This window comes from Gnatocerus cornutus, chromosome 2 (assembly GCF_029298725.1).
Source record: "Gnatocerus cornutus isolate USDA-ARS CGAHR chromosome 2, icGnaCorn1.1, whole genome shotgun sequence".
NCBI classification, from domain to species: domain Eukaryota; kingdom Metazoa; phylum Arthropoda; class Insecta; order Coleoptera; family Tenebrionidae; genus Gnatocerus; species Gnatocerus cornutus.
In genome coordinates this window covers 2,627,974-2,647,262 of record NC_142234.1, presented here as the reverse complement: position 1 = coordinate 2,647,262, position 19,289 = coordinate 2,627,974, and the positions used below count along the sequence as shown (strand labels likewise).

Genomic DNA, 19,289 nt, shown 5'->3' with positions numbered 1-19,289 from the left:
TTAAGGGTAATGAATTGACTAAAATTTTGTAGACTTCTTCAATTGGTTCTAGGATCAGCATTTTTTCGATTTTCGTAATTTTTCTATTCTTCAAGTTTTTGATTTTCGGACTTTCTAGGACTTCTGTTTTCTTATTTCTTGTAGCTTTTTGTACGATTTGGAGCTTATAAGGGACACAACCAGTGTGAAATTTTGAAAAAATCGTTTTTTTTGCATATTCCAATAGTCTATACCTTTAAAAATAACATACAAAAATTTCAAATAAATATTTTAAATAGTTTTTGAGTTACTGCTATTAGTATGATAAACTCCTTCTTACAGCTATTAACAATAATAAAGTTATCTTTAAACAAGTTTTACTCGAAACTACATTTTTTAAATTTGCTGCTGTTGTAACTCAGACAAAATCATCTGATCGCCTAGATATTTTTTTTATTTTATTTTGTATGTTTTTCTGTAGAATGACCTTGTTTTTCGATCTTGTAAAAAATTTAATTTTGGCGGGCCAAAAATTAATAAATTTTCGAGCAAAATTTTACTTTTTTTTTCAAAACACCACCATTTTTCAAATTTAAAATTTTTTTACTATCCAACGGTAAATATCTTCTAGTTTAATAATCTTTTTATTTTATTTTATTTCAACCACTGTGAAGGCCGCAGTCACTGCAGCAATGAAGGACCTTTTTTCTAGTGACTTGGGAGATACTTAATAACTTGGCCAGAATTAAATATTTTCATCTGAAAATTTTAATTTCGCTTCATGATTTATGTAAAAATATATCCTCCAAATTTGAAAACATTTCATGCCGTAGTTTTCTTTAAAAAAAACAAAAATTGCCTCTTTTTAAAACTTTAATGATTCTCTCTGTGCCATACTATGCGGTTCTATTGAATTTTCTTTAATTTCTATGTGTTTATCTTTGCATTTAGATGTTGTCCAGTTTTTTAGGATTCTCCAGAACTCTTCAAAGTTTTAGAGCTCTTCAGATTCTTTACAGTTTTTGAAATTCTTTATATGTACGCATATTTTTTAGTTTCACTGAGATTTCTAAGTACATAATCTAATATGTAATTTTTTCCACATTTTAAAATATCATTAATGATTCCCCAATTTCTTTTTGTATTCTTGACATTCTTTGGATTTGTTCAATGCTTTTAAAACACTGTCGGACAATTCCATAAATTTGCAAGTTTTTAAGAAAAAGTGAAGAAAATAAATTTTTGCACCTAAAAATATTTTTTCAAGAATATCTGATTCCGAACCTGATGGAACAAAAGAGTCTTTATATTCGGTATCAGGAGGCCATTCCACTGTAGAAAGGACCTTCCACTTCTCCAGTACATTTTTTTTTCAAAATTTGTTGACTAGTATATTCATAGTTCTTATGCTTTAGGCCTATTATTCCTTATATTTCCACATTCAAACATTCTGTCTTCAAAATTTTAGGCCAAGACTGCAGAGTTCGTTTTTTCTTATTAAATTTCGTGCTTGGTAACCTTTTTTTATTGCCTTTTTCAAATTTCTCATTGTCATATTCTTTTTCATAGTTTTTCAACTTTTTGAATTTTGTATTGATTTTTTTTTAATTTAGCTTTTGCTTTGTTAAATTCTCTAGAACTTTGAATTTTCTTCATTCAACGGCGCAAATTCATTTCGTTTTGTAGATTTTTTTTTGTATTTTTTCAACCTGTTGGAGTTTTAGGTTTTCTTCAATTTTAGATTTTTTATAGAAAATTAGTCGCTTTTTTCTAAATTTTTTTAGAACGTTGTGTCTTGCATTAGTATAATTTTATTTTCCGACTTCTGCTAGATTTTGGATTTGTATAGAATTCCCTCTGTATAAACCCTCTGTTTGCGTTTCTTACATTATTTATTACATTTTTATAACTAGTTCTGGCTTTTTTTTCTTTTCTTAAAATAACGTCAAAATGGACTGCTACTTGTTATTTGTAATGCCAAAAAAGTGGAGACGATCTAAAAACACCGTTCTAATCTGTTTCTAAAAATAGTCGATAAATTTTCCGACCCAGTAAAAACCGCAAAGAGAATAAAATTTTTGAATAATTATAGCTTTAGAAATTCCGCTCCAACTATTCAGAGCAATGAAAGACTCAGAAGCATTTAGGTGGAAATTGAACATGTGGTATTTTCAACGGCAATCTTAGAAAGATTAATTAATCAAACTGGGCGTTTTGCATCTCCTAATTTATGTTATTACCCAGCATAGTATGTATTATATCAGTAATAGTACTATTGCATTTCTCAAACCTATTCAGCTAATAATACCCTTCTTGTTCCGAACACCTTTATCGTGATTTTCTTTACTTTAGCACTGTGATGGTGGTCGTCTGACATTTAGTGAAGATGCGGTTCTACAGGGTGATTTTTTAAAAACGGCAGGCATTGTAGAATTTTTATTTATGTACCGATTTCAAAAATTTTAAAAACAAATTAAATGGTTTTTAATTTACTATAAACTGATGATTTTAGAACTTTTCTAAGCCTCAACAGTTTGTTTACTCACTACAAAAGACAAGCAAAATTACAAATTAACGATTATTAACATAATTCAATTGAGAAATGCGACGATGGCTAAATGCAGGAATGTATTATATTTATTTCTAGGGTTAGTTTTTCATTATTTAGATGAAACATAAAGAAAATTGTGTGTAGAAACTCACTGGACGACAAAGGCTACTTTTTCTTTCCTTTTTGATGGATTGTTCCAAAATTTTACATTAATGTCTATACAAAAGAGTTTGCTACTTGTTTTATCTTTGAAATAATTATAAAATGTAAAAATTTTTATTCAAGGCGTTGGTGTCAATTTGAAACCAAAATATTTAGAAGCCAGAGTTGCTAATTCTAGTAAAAACCAACAACTCTGAACAGTTTCATATGCCAATTTTGTGCAAGCAAGAACTAGATTCTTTTTGAGTTAGCACAAAAGAACTTACTTCATCCTAATGCCACTGTCTTTATTTCAATACAGAATTCGAAAATTTTTAAGTTTGGTACCCAGTGTTTTCTTGAAGTCATGCCAAAGTCGAAAAAATAATCCGAATTGTACACTTTGATTTTAGCAATTGATTAGAGAATAGATAGTATTTCCAGAAAAAAATTCTACGTTCAGTTTATTACCAGTAAAAGTAGCGAGATTTGAAGTTGAATTGATGGGCAATTGGGCAAGAGAATAAATAATAAAATAGTTACCAACAAAATAAAAGAAAATATATAATTCAAAACTTTGCAATAGAATGATATTATCAGCCTCAACGTCGTGGTTACCATGTTACGTGATTTGTAACAACAAAATGGTGCGGCTAGGCTCAGGGAGACGGGCGGGGCGAGTAGACGCAAGTGTGGGCGCCACCAGTTTCTCCAACAGTAGTAAAGAGGGAAACTGGAAGCTCTTTACTTAAAGCGTTTAATAACAAAAGGAAAAAGTTACAAAAGTTAAATTATACTACGTTAAGACTAAAATGAGATGATACAGAGTTAAAAGTCAAATTTAAGTGATACTAAGTTGAAACGAGAGTAACGATAAATTGCTAGGTTGAAATGTTAGTTAAGTTACAAAAGGGGACTTAGCCTTGCTGGTCTAGGTGCTATCGACGATGATCGATCGACGTGACTTGGTGAACCTCGCTGGTGGTGCTAGTCTTTTAGAACTCGATCTAGGTCAAAAGGGATCGACGAGCTTGGAGTCGAAAGATTCAACGATGTGGCAAGGTTGGTCCCACGCAACAGGAAAACCCTACGTGGTCAAGACAAATTAGCGGATGGCCCACGTGGAACGAAAATACGAAAAGGGTAGCTAGTTACCTTTAAAAAGGGTTTTTCCGGCTTAGGACGACGAGGGTTTCGCACAAAAGGGTTTCTATCCCCAACCTTCGAAAGGGGCTAACGATGGGGCAGAACGACGAAGACCACGTTGGATGGTGAACGTGTGTTCGACACCACACTCGTCATGGGCACAACTGCTAGACGACTAAGATGGCTCCCGGAAGACGACGAAAAGACGAAAACTAAGAGAGCCAATAGAAAGAGTGCGCGAAGAAAATCTATAAAGAAAAACCTAACCGTTTGAATCTCGCGCGCATAGTACCAACTGCAGTACCTCCGCTCTGTCAAAAGAGAGCTGTCATTCAAATGAGGTTAAGTCGATGTAAACAATCTAAGGTACTAACGATTTCCACGAAACTGCAATTGTTACTAGCGAGTTGTTCAGCACGATGGTATGAGAAACTAATAAAGAAAGACTAAGTTCGAATTACAGGTTAGAAGCGAAAAGAACAAAGTACAAATCGAAAAGGGCACTAAAAGCCAATATTAGATCTGCCCAACGAAATAAAGAACGATGACGATGACTATCGAAACGAAGGAATTAACGAGAAGACGAAGGAACGTGAGCTTAACGCTACGATGCCTAGCGCTCACCTAGACATCGGTAAGGGCGTTGAAACGACCTATCAGCCCGCCCTTCTAGGCTGATAGGAAGCCGAACGAATGACAAAAATTAACGTAACAACCACTTCGATCATCTTGTATAGCATGTTTTTCAAAATTATTTATTAGGACCTCACAACAACGACTCAATACAAAAATATATCTTAAACCTTTGGAAGATCTGGATTAAAACGGTGTCAAAAGGTAGGACATTAACAAGTAGCCAAATGCGGCATCAAGCGCTTGTACTTGCGAGCGATTAGCTTTCTGATCAAAAACATTGGTAATTTCTATATTACAGCTTGTGATCACTTGGGAAGGTGAGGCTCATCATAGATTACACCTAAATTGGTAATATGGAATTAAATTTCGTTTTTGAATTGATTTGTGAAAATATCTATAAATATTAATCTAGCCAAAAAAATCTTTAAAATTTCTTTAAAACAATTTTAAATTTGGGCGTTTGGGATTTCCAAATTTCTTTTTTGTGTTGTTCACAATGTATTTTGACATGCTTCCTGGAATCTTTTTAAAGGCTAGGAGAATCATTAGTTACCTCTTATGTAGAATACCACATTGAGTATAATTAAACCCATAGAACAGATTAAACCAGATAAAAGTCATCACATGTCCTGCAGGAGTAGGTAAATTTAATACTACAAATAGTATATTATGAAACGCGTTTCATAATGAACATTTTGCCGCATGCACGTTTTTAGGACACGACGAGCGCAGCGAGGAGTGTCATAAAGTAGTAAGTGCGGCAAAATGCATTATGAACAAGTATCATACGCTATTTTTTCTATTTCGCCTTATTTCAAATCGCACCGGTTATGACGATTACAACTGTTACAACTTTTTGAATCGCTATTTCTCTGAAACGGTGGCTTCTAGGAAAAAAAGTGTTAATATATTTTTTATAGATAATTTTATGATCTACAATTTTAGTTTGAAGTATTTTTATGATAAAACTTACCGTTTTGCTGTAAATCGCGAAAAACTCATTTTTTGACCTTTGACATTGAATAAAAAAAATTCCATACACGGGAATGATGGGGAACTTTCAGGGTTTGTTTATAATTGTATTTTGAACAATTGCGCCAAAATTCAGCTTGTTGCGAGTTTATGTAACTTCACCCTAACTTTTTCGTCTAATTTGACTGGACTATGAGTCATAGTACTTGTTCTTAATTTATTTAACTACCGTAATTTCTACGAAATTTTTCAACTACCGCATATGAATCAAGAACACGTAACTTCTTGCTTTGTTTTAAATCAATGATTTGGGTTCGGCAATATGAATCCAAGAATAGTGTGTGAAAATATGCACCAGGATGTCGTGCCGATTTATTTATTTCTCAAACCTTTGTTCTATTCGCATTTAATGCGAATGAATGTTATAAAAACTGTTAATGATTTTAAATGCCTTTGTTGCCGCCCACGCGTGTTCACAAATTACATTGAGGAAGTGAAGTTGTAATTCAATTTGTGCGATTATACGTGAATGTTTCCAGGCAACAAAATATTTAGTCAACTAAATGCCATTTTCTTGAATAACAGTTGTTTTATTGTGGTGAAAGCACTCGTTTGTTGGTTAAAATGGCTTCATTTGGCCATTTCTACTGAAAAATAAGGATCTTCAATCTTGATCCATCATTTCATCGACCCAAACAAGGCGAGTTTTCCAATCATTAGCGCACGTAGAATCGATAAATGACATTCTAATATATATTTATAATTCATAAGTCGTTAAATAGAATTAAATAGAACACAAGCTCTAAAAGTGAAGGATGTGGAGTTTAATATTAGCTTCCTGGGGAAGTGTTCTTCCTCATTGACGGGGGACCCCACACAGATATTCTTCCTACAGAATTTTAACTATGACTTGTTCGATCTACGTAGATCAAATTAATTTATATGGGATTGTTAATTGTCTAGAATTATATGGATTTTATTTAATAAGGTGACATGACTTGGAGGGGTCTTGATTGATATTTATTAGATTGAAACAAGTGATATTGTGGTGGGCTACATCTCTTTTAAAGTATTGTTAGAATACGCTCCCAAAAATTGTCAATAAAGTCCCTAAAACGAAGTTTTTCGGACTCAATCTGTAACTTTATTTAACCCTTACTCTGTTATAAACGTATATACAGGGTCCGGCAACACTTGTGTCCACCCCCAAAATCGCCTTTAAAATTAAAGTTACAATTTTGAAAATTTGCATACGCTCATAGTTGACAAAGCTCTAGAAGCTGACGCAAAAATTTGTTTTTTATCACGGTTCGGTTGGCGTCGCGACGCCTAAGAAGTATAATTTTTAGCGATTTTTCAGTTTTTAAATTAAGGGTTGATGTTACACACCTTCTGAATTAACTAAAAATTACATTTTTACGGCGTCGCGACGCCAAAACTAACGGTGATAAAAAACAAATTTTTCCATCGCTTCTAGAGCTTTGTCAACTGTGAGCGTATGCAAATTTTCAAAATTTTATCTTTAAAATTAAAGACGATTTTGGGGGTGGACACAAGTGTTGCCGGACCCTGCATTTTGTCTGTATGTCCTGAAACTTTAGTTCCAAATATTTTTTCCCCAATTCCAGTAAATTTGAATCAACAAAAAGGCTGTAATTTATTGGGGATCAATTCTGGTCATCAGACAAGACCCACCCCTTGAGAGGGTGATTATGTTTATAGGGTCTTGCGGTAAGTTTGGTGGAAACTGTTTAAAAAGTTAGTCATTTTGGACATCCCTGACATTTGTTTGAACCTGTTGGTTATGACGTTTCTTATTTGATCACATAAATTGACCAAAAACAGTCAGAATGTGTAGACATTAACACAAAAATAACGATTTCATTTGTTATTTCAAAAATATCATTGCTAAAGCGTTTCCAGAAAATAACTTTCAATGGCAAAATCGACTAATTCTCTTAACCGAAAACAAGGATCCAACTAATTTTTGGTAAATATTTTGTTTATACTTAGGGCCGGTTTTTCCATTGCTGATTAATTAGCTGATCACGTAATTGACAATTTTTGATTGACCAAAAGTTAACTTTTGGATATCGAAAAAGGCGTTTTCAATTAATCAAAAAGTCGTTAAGTTGGTACAACTGGGTATAGCTGTGAAGTTGCATCAAACGTTAAACATTTGACATTGTCAAACAAAAGTTACTTCAAAATTTTATTAAAAGTGAAACGGAAAAGTGTTCCTGTGCGATGGAAAAGCCTAGCTAACGATCCACCAACTTTACTGTAGAAGAGAAAACACTGCTAGTTGCATTAGTAGACCAAAATAGAGATGTTATTGAGTGCAAAAAGTCTGGAAATGTTACATGGAAAGAAAAAGAACGTATGGAAGAAAATTGAAATAGTTATTTACAGTCGCGTGTGGTAACTTACATTTTACAGCGCGAAATCAGTTTGAAGCACGACGGCGGAGCCGGAGTGCTTTAATGATTGAGCGCTGTAAAATGGTTAACGCACAAGAGTTGTATTAAACTTTTTGGCCGAAAAATACATACATCAAATAAATAAATACAGTTCATAATAAATGAATAGAATAAATAAATATAATATAAATAAATAAATAGAGTTCATATGCAACAAGAAATTTGAGAGAACCTGTGACTAAAAAACTTCAAACTAAAAAAGTTACTCCAACACAAATTCTTAAATCTTTAATTAACATGACCATAGGTAGAAAAATTGTTGAAACAAGAGGTACCAAAAAATATATTGGCCCCGGGCATATACTTATAGAAGAAAAATTAAATTTTGTGAAGTTGCAGCGAGAAACACGAACTTAGGATGAAAATTTTAGAACAAAAACTGCTAATAAGATTCTAAGTTTTCTTTCTATTTGTTTATTAGCAGATTTTGTTGTAAAAAAGACTTCATAATATTTAGTAAAAGTTACTTTGAATTAGCAGTTTTCTAAACTTCTTCTAAAGTGGAAGAACTAGCGTCAAAAGCTAAGGAATCTACTCTTTTAACCAAGTCCAGAAGCCTGAAGAAATTGACAACGCTTACAGGAGGTTAAATTGTGTTTTAACATTAATTTACTTATAATTGTTTAGCTGTAACAAGCGGCCGTTTTACTTTATCATTACGGGCGCCGTCCACAAAGAGCAACTTTATAGACGCTAGACGATATCGTAAAGCATAGATTTCTTAATTTTATTGTATAAACGGACATGAAATAAAAAAAAATTGCCGTGAATTTGTGAAATACCATGAAAACACATGAGTCAAACTTGCCTAAACCTTCTGTGATCCTTTTATACAGAATTTTTTGATATTTTTGAGATATAAACGTCTGAATAAAATGCAAATTTTAGTTACGTAGTTCGTTTCAATTGTCAGAAGCGCACCATTTTTGCAGGGCCGCATTCTAATTTTAATTTGTAAATGCAATTATGTATTTCTATTAATGTCTCGAATTGCTTGAATGATCTGATTTTTTGTCTTTTGTGTTGGTTTAAAGTTCATGATAAACAACATGAAATATCTCAAAAATCGTCTGTTCTAACCATGTAGAAAGACAAAAGTGACAAAAATATAAAAATAAATTAATTACACTACTAAAAGTCTCATAACTGAACTAATTTTAGGGGTGGACACAAGTGTTGCCGGACCCTGTATACGTTTTGATATTTTTCTCATGAACTACAAAAGATCCAATACCTAAGCAACAAAAAGATCCACAGAGAATTTCAAGAATTCAAAAATATGTATTCAATTTCAAAAAACTTAAATAATAGTACAGGGTGATTTTTAAAAAACGGCAGGCGAATTTTTATTTATGAACCGATTTTAAAAATTTTAAAAATAAATTAAATGGTTTTTAGTTTACTAGAAACTGATGAATTTAGAATTTTTCTAAATGTCTTAGTATCTTTTGGGCGATATTCAACTTTCTTATTTTAAATTGGCACCCATATTTTTTGCATAATTTGGAAGATATTAATTTTTTTTGATTCAAAAATGTGTAATATGTTCTATTTTTACAAAAAAATATTTTTAAAAAAATTATCAAAAATGAAAAGAATTAGGCAATAAAAGTTAATAAAATCTAGGTGCGTGCTGTCAAATAACACAATACCATTATTGTAATGTCAAAAAGCAGCAAATAACAGAAAGGATTGGCAATCTTTTTTGAAATTATTGAAAACAAAAGACAATAATAATTACAAATCAGAAAAAACATCTACCTAATTTAATTAAAATACTGTTGAAACGCCATCTTGTTTTTTTCTTTGTACAATTGACACCATGCACTTAGATTTTATTAACTTTTATTGCTTTTTTTTTTTCAATTTTGATAATTTTTTTAAAAATATTTTTTTGTAAAAGTAGAACATATTACACATTTTTGAATCAAAAAATATTAATCTTCCAAATTATGCAAGAAATATGGGTGCCAATTTAAAATAAGAAAGTTGAATATAGCCCAAAAGACATTTAGAAAAATTCTAAATTCATCAGTTTCTAGTAAATTAAAAACCATTTAATTTTTAAAATCGGTTAATAAATAAAAATTCTACAACGCTTGCCGTTTTTAAAAAATCACCTTGTATAAAAACAAATCGGTTTTGAAAAGCCATACTATCAGGTTTAAAGCATTCAAATTAATTCATTTAAAGTATGAACCTACATAAAAACTTAGAAATCAGGAAAAATAACCGAAAATGTCCACAAACTCTAGTATAATAAACTCAAACAGCCCAAAACAATCAAAGAAATTAAATAAATTAGAAGTATTCAGAAAGATTTGAAAGATTCAAGAATAGAAAAGATGCAATAAACCCGATTTATCAAATACACGAAATTTAAGGATTTCTTTTCTTGAATTTAATTTTCTAATTTAATTTTAAATTTCTGAAATACAGTAGAACCTCGATTATCCGGGTGCGGATTATCCGTGCATTGCAAAAAACGCACAAATCGAAGACCAACTATTTCGTTCTTCCCAATGTTAAAATGTTAAAAGTTAAAATTTGGAATTTCACGACTAACAGTTAGTGTAGTTTAGTTAGTGTAGTGCAGAGAGCAAAAACAAAATTATGAGTTAAAATGTCTGTCTTTGAATAGTAGAGTTCGCAAACATAAAGAAAAAAAAATGCTTGAAACAAATTCTTTTGCAATGGAATCCTTCATAATTAAAGAAACTGAAAAATCAAGTGGTAGAGAAAATTTTGGGACCAAAAAAGAAATAAATAAAAGTACCAGATTTTTTTTACTAGGTACGAAATAGTTACTTTTATGTTTTTGCTTTTTTATTTTTGTAATATGTCTGATAAGAGTTGATTGTTTCAATTTCTTTCAATATTAAAAATTGTTATTGTTAAGATTTTGTTAAAGTGTGTTTTTGGCAGCTTTAATTAAAAAATATAGGTGTAGGTTATTTTTCCTGATGATTTAGCGGTTTATAAAGGAGCAATTAACGAATCAGCAGGATTTGAAATGGATAAGTCAGATACCTGTAATAGATACATGTCAATTTTGATTAATAGATGGCTCCACAAGTAAATATCAAGTTTATTAATAATCGCAAAATATATACAACGATGTATAGTTGTACATTTTATTTTAAATAATAATATAATAATTTACTTTAAATTAAATTTGGCGTCTATAAAAAAAATCTGCTGGGAAAATAGTCTTTAGTTTATATTATAAGTAAAATTCAAGAAAAATATCTAAATTAACCTAAAAACCAGTAATTTTTGACACATAAATGGCGCCACTTTTGAATTTGGTCAGTTCAAATTATACTTAAAATTGAAGAAAAATTTGTAAATTAACCTAAAGACCTGCAATTTTTTACATTTCTGACACATAGATGGCGCCACTTGTGAGTCAAAATAAACGCTAAAATTCAAGAAAAATATGTAAATTAACTTAAAAACTTGCAATTTTTGACATTTCTGAAGTTCCATAATTGAAACATAGATGGCGCCACTTTTGAGTCAAAATAAGCGCTAAAATTCAAAAAGATATGTAAATTAAAATAAAAACTTGTAATTTTTGACATTTCTGAAGTCCCAGACCTGACACATAGATGGCGCCACTTTTAGGTCCGGTCAGGTCAAATATATGGTTTTATTGTATGATGCTAAAAAATTATAACAACAAAAACTCACAGTTTTTATTAAATGTTTTCATTTCTTTTTTTTTTAATTTTACCATTTTTCAAATCAGAAAATCACAATATTTGCATGTTTAATAACTACAATAGACAGCAATAAAAATGCCCATGGAATATATTTTAACATAATTTTGTATTCTGTTTCAGAAATCTTGCCATAGGAATAGGAATTCAAAATTTTCCAGAAGGTTTAGCTGTAAGTTTACCACTACAGGCAGCTGGCTTCTCTACATGGAGAAGTTTCTGGTAAGTATGTACAGTGAACATTCGATATAGTCACCTTTGATATTGTCAACTAATTTAGTTTCTGTCATTTGATATAATCAGTCAGTCGCTAAAATAACCGTGTTAAAGAGGCAAAAACAGAAGAGACAGTGTTTATCGTTTTGATGGATGTTTCTGCTATTTTTTTCTTTATTTTTTCCATGTTCTTTCCTTTTCTTGTTTTATCTTACTGTTTGTTCTTGCTCTTGACAATTGGTAATGCAAGGTATTTCTTTAATATTTGTTTATTGTTAATTTTTCGTTGTTTGTGTACTAACACTAATAATAATTTTTTACTATTTTTCCTCTCTTTGTTTGTATAGATTCTGATTAAAAACAAATGCTTGTATACACTGGAGAACTTCCGCGAGTTTCTGAGAGTCAACTGGCTATTTTAAACAATTCTATGTGATTGCAGGTTTAGTAAAATTTTTAAAAAATTGTTGCAAAGAATGTTAAATTCCAAATTTCAAAAATTTCGTTTCAAAGTAACGTTAAGGCTATAGTGAAAGCAACAATGAAAGTAATGATTCTTTTAAGTTTTTTTTTATTTTCTTTAACGATTCAAGAGATGGACTTTATTTAATCAGAGAACAATTTGCAAAGGACTACCGAACTTTGCATCAAATTTATACGAGGAAATTTTGTGTTTAATGGCAGTTATTATTTTTATCAGTGGCGTAGATTGTTCGTAATGTGAAAATAAACTTATTTCCGGTACAGTAAAACTATTATTATAACTGGGTTAACATGTTTGTATTGATCAAAATTCTGGTAAATTTAAACATTTATTGAAAATTTGTTTTCTCTTCTTTTTATAAATAAAATTGTACCAATTCTTCTTATTGACGCCACTGATTTCAATGACAAATTATGTGGTGGAAAGACTGCTTGAATAAACTTAAAAAAATATACAGGGTGAGTCGTCTAATAACGGGACCCTAACGACTTGGAAACGCAACACAAAATACATCTTCCACTTGTAATTTGCTACCAAAATATTTCTAAAAAAGTTAAGGATCTACAAGCTATAAACAATTTTAAAAGGCACTAATCACTGATCACTTTTCAGGTCAAATTTTCGGTTTAAAATGTGCTTTTTGGTACGAAAATGTAGTCCTAATCACTGGGAATGAAATTTGCTAGTTTTTTGGGAGATTAAAATAATTTCTACTATCTCAGAAGAAGCTAAACTGCCATGTGTACATTCAACTTTTCAAATCTAGCACAACTATTTAAGGTATCCTTAAATAAATACATAATTAATGTTTATTAATGATTCTTATTAACCACATTTCGTCTACTCACAATCCATAGTGGTATAATTTAATCTTAGCTTAACACGTGTTGTTATCAAAATGATAAGTGACGTCATTGGTATGCGACCTCGGAATTCAGGTCAATGCCTTCGGCTTGTAGTTCATCTGATGCCACGACCGACGCTTTGTTTCTAACTATCAGTTTAATATTATTTTTGATTTATAACTTATTTCAACTCGACCACCAACAATTTATCCATAAAAAAAGTAACAGTGTTAATTATCGAAATTGGTCAAAATATAACTAACCAACTAAAATTGTGATAACCTAAATTTCCCAACTCTAATGTTATCAACTGGGCAACTTAGGTGTTCACTTCCGCTTTCTTTTTGTTTCGTTGATAGAGAAAGTTTTCATTCATAAGCGGTTTCATTCATAATCTTGTAGCGAGTAAAAGCTCCGTTGTTCTAAGGTGATGAATTGTCCTTGAGTTCGGATGATTTTTGTTAAAGATGGTCGCTCATTTATGTCGGTTTCTATTGCCAAACTTTTTATACAAAAACGCGGATTTTATGCAATGTTGAATGCTTTAGGGAACTTCAAATGGAAACTTAATGCTTAACTAAACGCATTGATTTATTAATTTTTTTTAATTCATTGCATGGTAAACATGTTTCGATCAGCGCTTCAATTTTTTTTATTGTTATTTAATTATTTTGTTCGCACAACTAAAAAGTTGCTCGTTCATCTTCAAATATCGAACGAAAAATCTTCAAAAAATTTTAAATTCGCTGTACGAGATTGCCAAGATTTTCGAATTTTTAAGGTTCAGAAGCTTTCCGAATTTAAGATTTAAATAAAGTTAACAAAAGGTTATTCATGAAAATTGTATTTTTGGCTGCATTCGGTAGTCGTCATGTTAGGTGATACAGTCTCTATATACAAGGTGTCTTCAAAACGACGATTTCTCGCTGATTTTCGCCGTTTTCTGGCTTGAATTTGCAAAGAAGAGCTCGAAATCTACAAAACCACCAATTTTTTTCAATATTCAACGGCTGAATTGCAAGAAAACAACAGAAATCTGCACGCAATCATTAGAATTCTTAGAGAAATTCGCTTATTTCGATGCAAAACGAGGATTTCTCGCTGATTTTCGCTGTTTTCTGGCTTGAATTCGCAAAGAAGAGCTCGAAATCTACAAAACCACTAATTTTTATCAAGATTCAACGGCTGAATTGTAAGAAAACAGCAGAAATCTGCACGAAATTATGAAAATTCTTAGAGAAATTCGCTTATTTCGATGCTAAACGACGATTTCTCGCTGATTTTCGCCGTTTTCTGGCTTCAATTCGCAAAGAAGAGCTCGAAATCTACAAGAATACCAATTTTTATTAAGATTCAACGGCTGAATTGCAAGAAAACAGCAGAAATCTGCACGAAATCATCAAAATTCTTAGAGAAATTCGCTTATTTCGATACAAAACGACGATTTCTCGCTGATTTTCGCTGTTTTCTGGCTTGAATTCGCAAAGAAGAGCTCGAAATCTACAAAACCACCAATTTTTATCAAGATTCAACGGCTGAATTGTAAGAAAACAGCAGAAATCTGCACGAAATCATCAAAATTCTTAGAGAAATTCGCTTATTTCGATACAAAACGACGATTTCTCGCTGATTTTCGCTGTTTTCTGGCTTGAATTCGCAAAGAAGAGCTCGAAATCTACAAAACCACCAATTTTTATCAAGATTCAACGGCTAAATTGTAAGAAAACAGCAGAAATTTGCACGAAATCATCAAAATTCTTAGAGAAATTCGCTTATTTCGATGCAAAACGACAATTTCTCGCTGATTTTCGCCGTTTTTTGGCTTGAATTCGTAAAGAAGAGCTCGAAATCTGCAAGAACACCAATTTTTATCAAGATTCAACGGCTAAATTGTAAGAAAACAGCAGAAATCTGCACGAAATTATGAAAATTCTTAGAGAAATTCGCTTATTTCGATGCTAAACGACGATTTCTCGCTGATTTTCGCCGTTTTCTGGCTTCAATTCGCAAAGAAGAGCTCGAAATCTACAAGAACACCAATTTTTATCAAAATTCAACGGCTGAATTGCAAGAAAACAACTGAAATCTGCATGAAATCATCAAAATTCTTAGAGAAATTCGCTTATTTCGATGCAAAACGACGATTTCCGCTGATTTTCGCCGTTTTCTGGCTTAAATTCACAAAGAAGAGCTCGAAATCTACAAAACCACCAATTTTTATCAAGATTCAACGGCTAAATTGTAAGAAAACAGCAGAAATCTGCACGAAATCATCAAAATTCTTAGAGAAATTCGCTTATTTCGATGCAAAACGACAATTTCTCGCTGATTTTCGCCGTTTTTTTGGCTTGAATTCGTAAAGAAGAGCTCGAAATCTGCAAGAACACCAATTTTTATCAAGATTCAACGGCTAAATTGTAAGAAAACAGCAGAAATCTGCACGAAATCATCAAAATTCTTAGAGAAATTCGCTTATTTCGATACAAAACGACGATTTCTCGCTGATTCTTGCCGTTTTCTGGCTTGAATTCGCAAAGAAGAGCTCGAAATCTGCAAGAACACCAATTTTTATCAAGATTCAACGGCTAAATTGTAAGAAAACAGCAGAAATCTGCACGAAATTATGAAAATTCTTAGAGAAATTCGCTTATTTCGATGCTAAACGACGATTTCTCGCTGATTTTCGCCGTTTTCTGGCTTCAATTCGCAAAGAAGAGCTCGAAATCTACAAAAACACCAATTTTTATCAAAATTCAACGGCTGAATTGCAAGAAAACAACTGAAATCTGCATGAAATCATCAAAATTCTTAGAGAAATTCGCTTATTTCGATGAAAACGACGATTTCTCGCTGATTTTCGCCGTTTTCTGGCTTGAATTCGCAAAGAAGAGCTCGAAATCTGCAAGAACACCAATTTTTATCAAGATTCAACGGCTGAATTGCAAGAAAACAACAGAAATCTGCACGCAATCATTAGAATTCTTAGAGAAATTCGCTTATTTCGATGATAACGACGATTTATCGCTGATTTTCGTTGTTTTCTGGCTTGAATTCGCAAAGAAGAGCTCGAAATCTACAAAACCACCAATTTTTATCAAGATTCAACGGCTAAATTGTAAGAAAACAGCAGAAATCTGCACGAAATCATCAAAATTCTTAGAGAAATTCGCTTATTTCGATGCAAAACGACGATTTCCGCTGATTTTCGCCGTTTTCTGGCTTAAATTCACAAAGAAGAGCTCGAAATCTACAAAACCACCAATTTTTATCAAGATTCAACGGCTAAATTGTAAGAAAACAGCAGAAATCTGCACGAAATCATCAAAATTCTTAGAGAAATTCGCTTATTTCGATACAAAACGACGATTTCTCGCTGATTTTCGTTGTTTTCTGGCTTGAATTCGCAAAGAAGAGCTCGAAATCTACAAAACCACCAATTTTTATCAAGATTCAACGGCTAAATTGTAAGAAAACAGCAGAAATCTGCACGAAATCATCAAAATTCTTAGAGAAATTCGCTTATTTCGATACAAAACGACGATTTCTCGCTGATTTTCGCCGTTTTCTGGCTTGAATTCGCAAAGAAGAGCTCGAAATCTACAAAACCACCAATTTTTATCAAGATTCAACGGCTAAATTGTAAGAAAACAGCAGAAATCTGCACGAAATCATCAAAATTCTTAGAGAAACTCGCTTATTTCGATGAAAACGACGATTTCTCGCTGATTTTCGTCGTTTTTTGGCTTGAATTTGCAAAGAAAAGCTCGAAATCTGCAAGAAGACCAATTTTTATCAAGATTCAACGGCTGAATTGCAAGAAAACAGCAGAAATCTGCACAAAATCATCAAAATTCTTAGAGAAATCCGCTTATTTAGATGTAAAACGACGATTTCTCGCTGATTTTCGCCGTTTTTTTGGCTTGAATTCGCAAAGAAGAGCTCGAAATCTGCAAGAACACCAATTTTTATCAAGATTCAACGGCTGAATTGCAAGAAAACAGCAGAAATCTGCACGAAATCATCAAAATTCTTAGAGAAATTCGCTTATTTCGATGCAAAACAACGATTTCTCGAAAGAAGAGCTCGAAATCTGCATGTTTCTAGCATCATGGGTGGCTCTGGAATTCCTGCCGTAGACTATTTTGCCGCTTTGTTTTATAGTGAATATAACTATGTTTAAATGTCACTCACGTCAATAACATTTCAGTTACGATTTTGTGTCCAAATCGTTGATTTTCAGGTTTTAAACCATAATTAGAACTTTTTTTTTCTCCAAATGCACTTTGCTCTATGATTGAGGCAAATGTAAACCCACATTGGTAATGAGCGGCAAATTTCTTTGACATTTCGTAGCCACCCTTGATGCTAGAAACATTTATAAACACGTTGTACAAGGAGGCTCAGAACGGTCCCACTTCTTTTTAATGCGAAATTCATTTACATTTAAAATCGACCAATCACAGCGCATATTCCTGTAATATAAGGATTTTTTTGCTGGTAACTTAGTAACAGAATGTTATCTAGCGATTTATTATTACGACCTTCGCAATTCAAAAAATACTTTAAAAAGCACACTGCATGTAACACAGTTAGTGTGCTATTTTAGACACATCCTGTATACAGGGCTTTTATAAAAGACTACTGTAAAAAAAGAGAAGAATCATAGTCATGGTTTGCCACTTACGTCAAATAGTTAACAACTTTACAGTGTTTTAATTAGAAATTACGCACTAATTTAAAGTCAGTAAAGAGTTGGATGAATCATTTGAGATCAAATTGACGAAAACGGAAAAAGGTTTGTTCCAGTGTTTGTAAAAGCATGCAGCGAGAGTAGAGACAACTATCAACAACGTCAAATTTTGACAAGTGACGTTTCTTACATTAGTTAAGTTCACATTTTCACTTGGTTGCAACGCCAGCGATGTTAGATTCTTTTATAAAAACCCGGTATATTGCCGATTATATCGAACGAATTTTTGAAGTATATTAAGTGTTGAAGTATTTAGTTTACTTTTACAAATACAGACATAATGCATCTATTATTTTGCAACAGTTGTAGACAAACACAATTGTGCAGCCCACAAAGTTCTTCTAAAATAAAGCATAAAAGCTCAGATTGCTCCGACATCGTGGCTCCTAAAATCCAATCATTTTTCTTGGTGATAACAAGTCTACCATACTACTAAATTACTCCTTATAATAGTCTAAAATTATTAGTATTGTAATTAATGTTCCGTAGAGTCTGTCATTAGATATTCGAGTTACAAATTCAAAAAAATACGAAAGATTACACTGCTTGCAGTGCACTGCATAGCAACATGAGACTCGTGAACAACACTAGTTGCAATGCAATTCCCCATTAAAGTCAACGTCACAGTAAATAATTATGCACATTTTTTCGACAGAAAATAATGGGCGCTCATTAATTGGTGCATAAACACCTCATTAAACATGTTGTTTGAAGAATAAGGTTCAGTTCATTTAATATTAATCATTAAGATGACTACCATTTCCAAGAGCAACGTGGAATACCATTTGTGACCATGCAAGGTCGTTTCCTGCTGACTTTTTCATTACGTGACTAACATTACAGTGACTAACATACAGGATGATTTTAAAAAAACGGCAGGCATTGTAGAATTTTTATTTATGAACCGATTAATTAAAAAAACTTTGATAATTTTTTTAAAATTTTTTTTCTAAAAGTAGAACATATTACACATTTTTGAATCAAGAAAATTAATATCTTCCAAATTATGAAAAAAAAATATGGGTGCCAATTTAAAATGAGAAAGTTGAATATCGCCCAAAAGATAATAAGACATTTAGAAAAATTCTAAATTCATCAGTTTATAGTAAATTAAAAACCCTTAAATTTGTTTTTTAAATTATTGAAATCGGTTCGTAAATAAAAATTCTACAACGCCTGCCTTTTTTTTTAAATCACCCTGTATTAACAATAATGGACCGTGCAATTCACTCTAAAGACTTTTTATTTAAATGACAACAAAAGCACACGTCCACGATTAATTAAATGCGTTTTTATCAATGAGCTTTTAACACTTAATATTCGGCCAACCTGGTATGTATCGGGTGTTCCGCGGATTAGCGAGCATT

General features: G+C 32.0%; 1 protein-coding gene across 3 annotated transcripts in view; it reads left to right on the top strand.

Annotated features, from left to right (window-relative positions):
* The window catches only part of Zip48C (Zinc/iron regulated transporter-related protein 48C), a 57,836-nt gene that overhangs the window by 27,637 nt on the left and 10,910 nt on the right, over nucleotides 1-19,289 (top strand). For all 3 annotated transcript variants that reach the window (XM_088030088.1, XM_088030089.1, XM_088030087.1), the window contains exon 5: nucleotides 11,751-11,849. In XM_088030088.1, coding sequence (XP_087886214.1) covers nucleotides 11,751-11,849 — 99 coding nt within the window. The remainder of the gene's footprint in view (nucleotides 1-11,750; nucleotides 11,850-19,289) is intronic.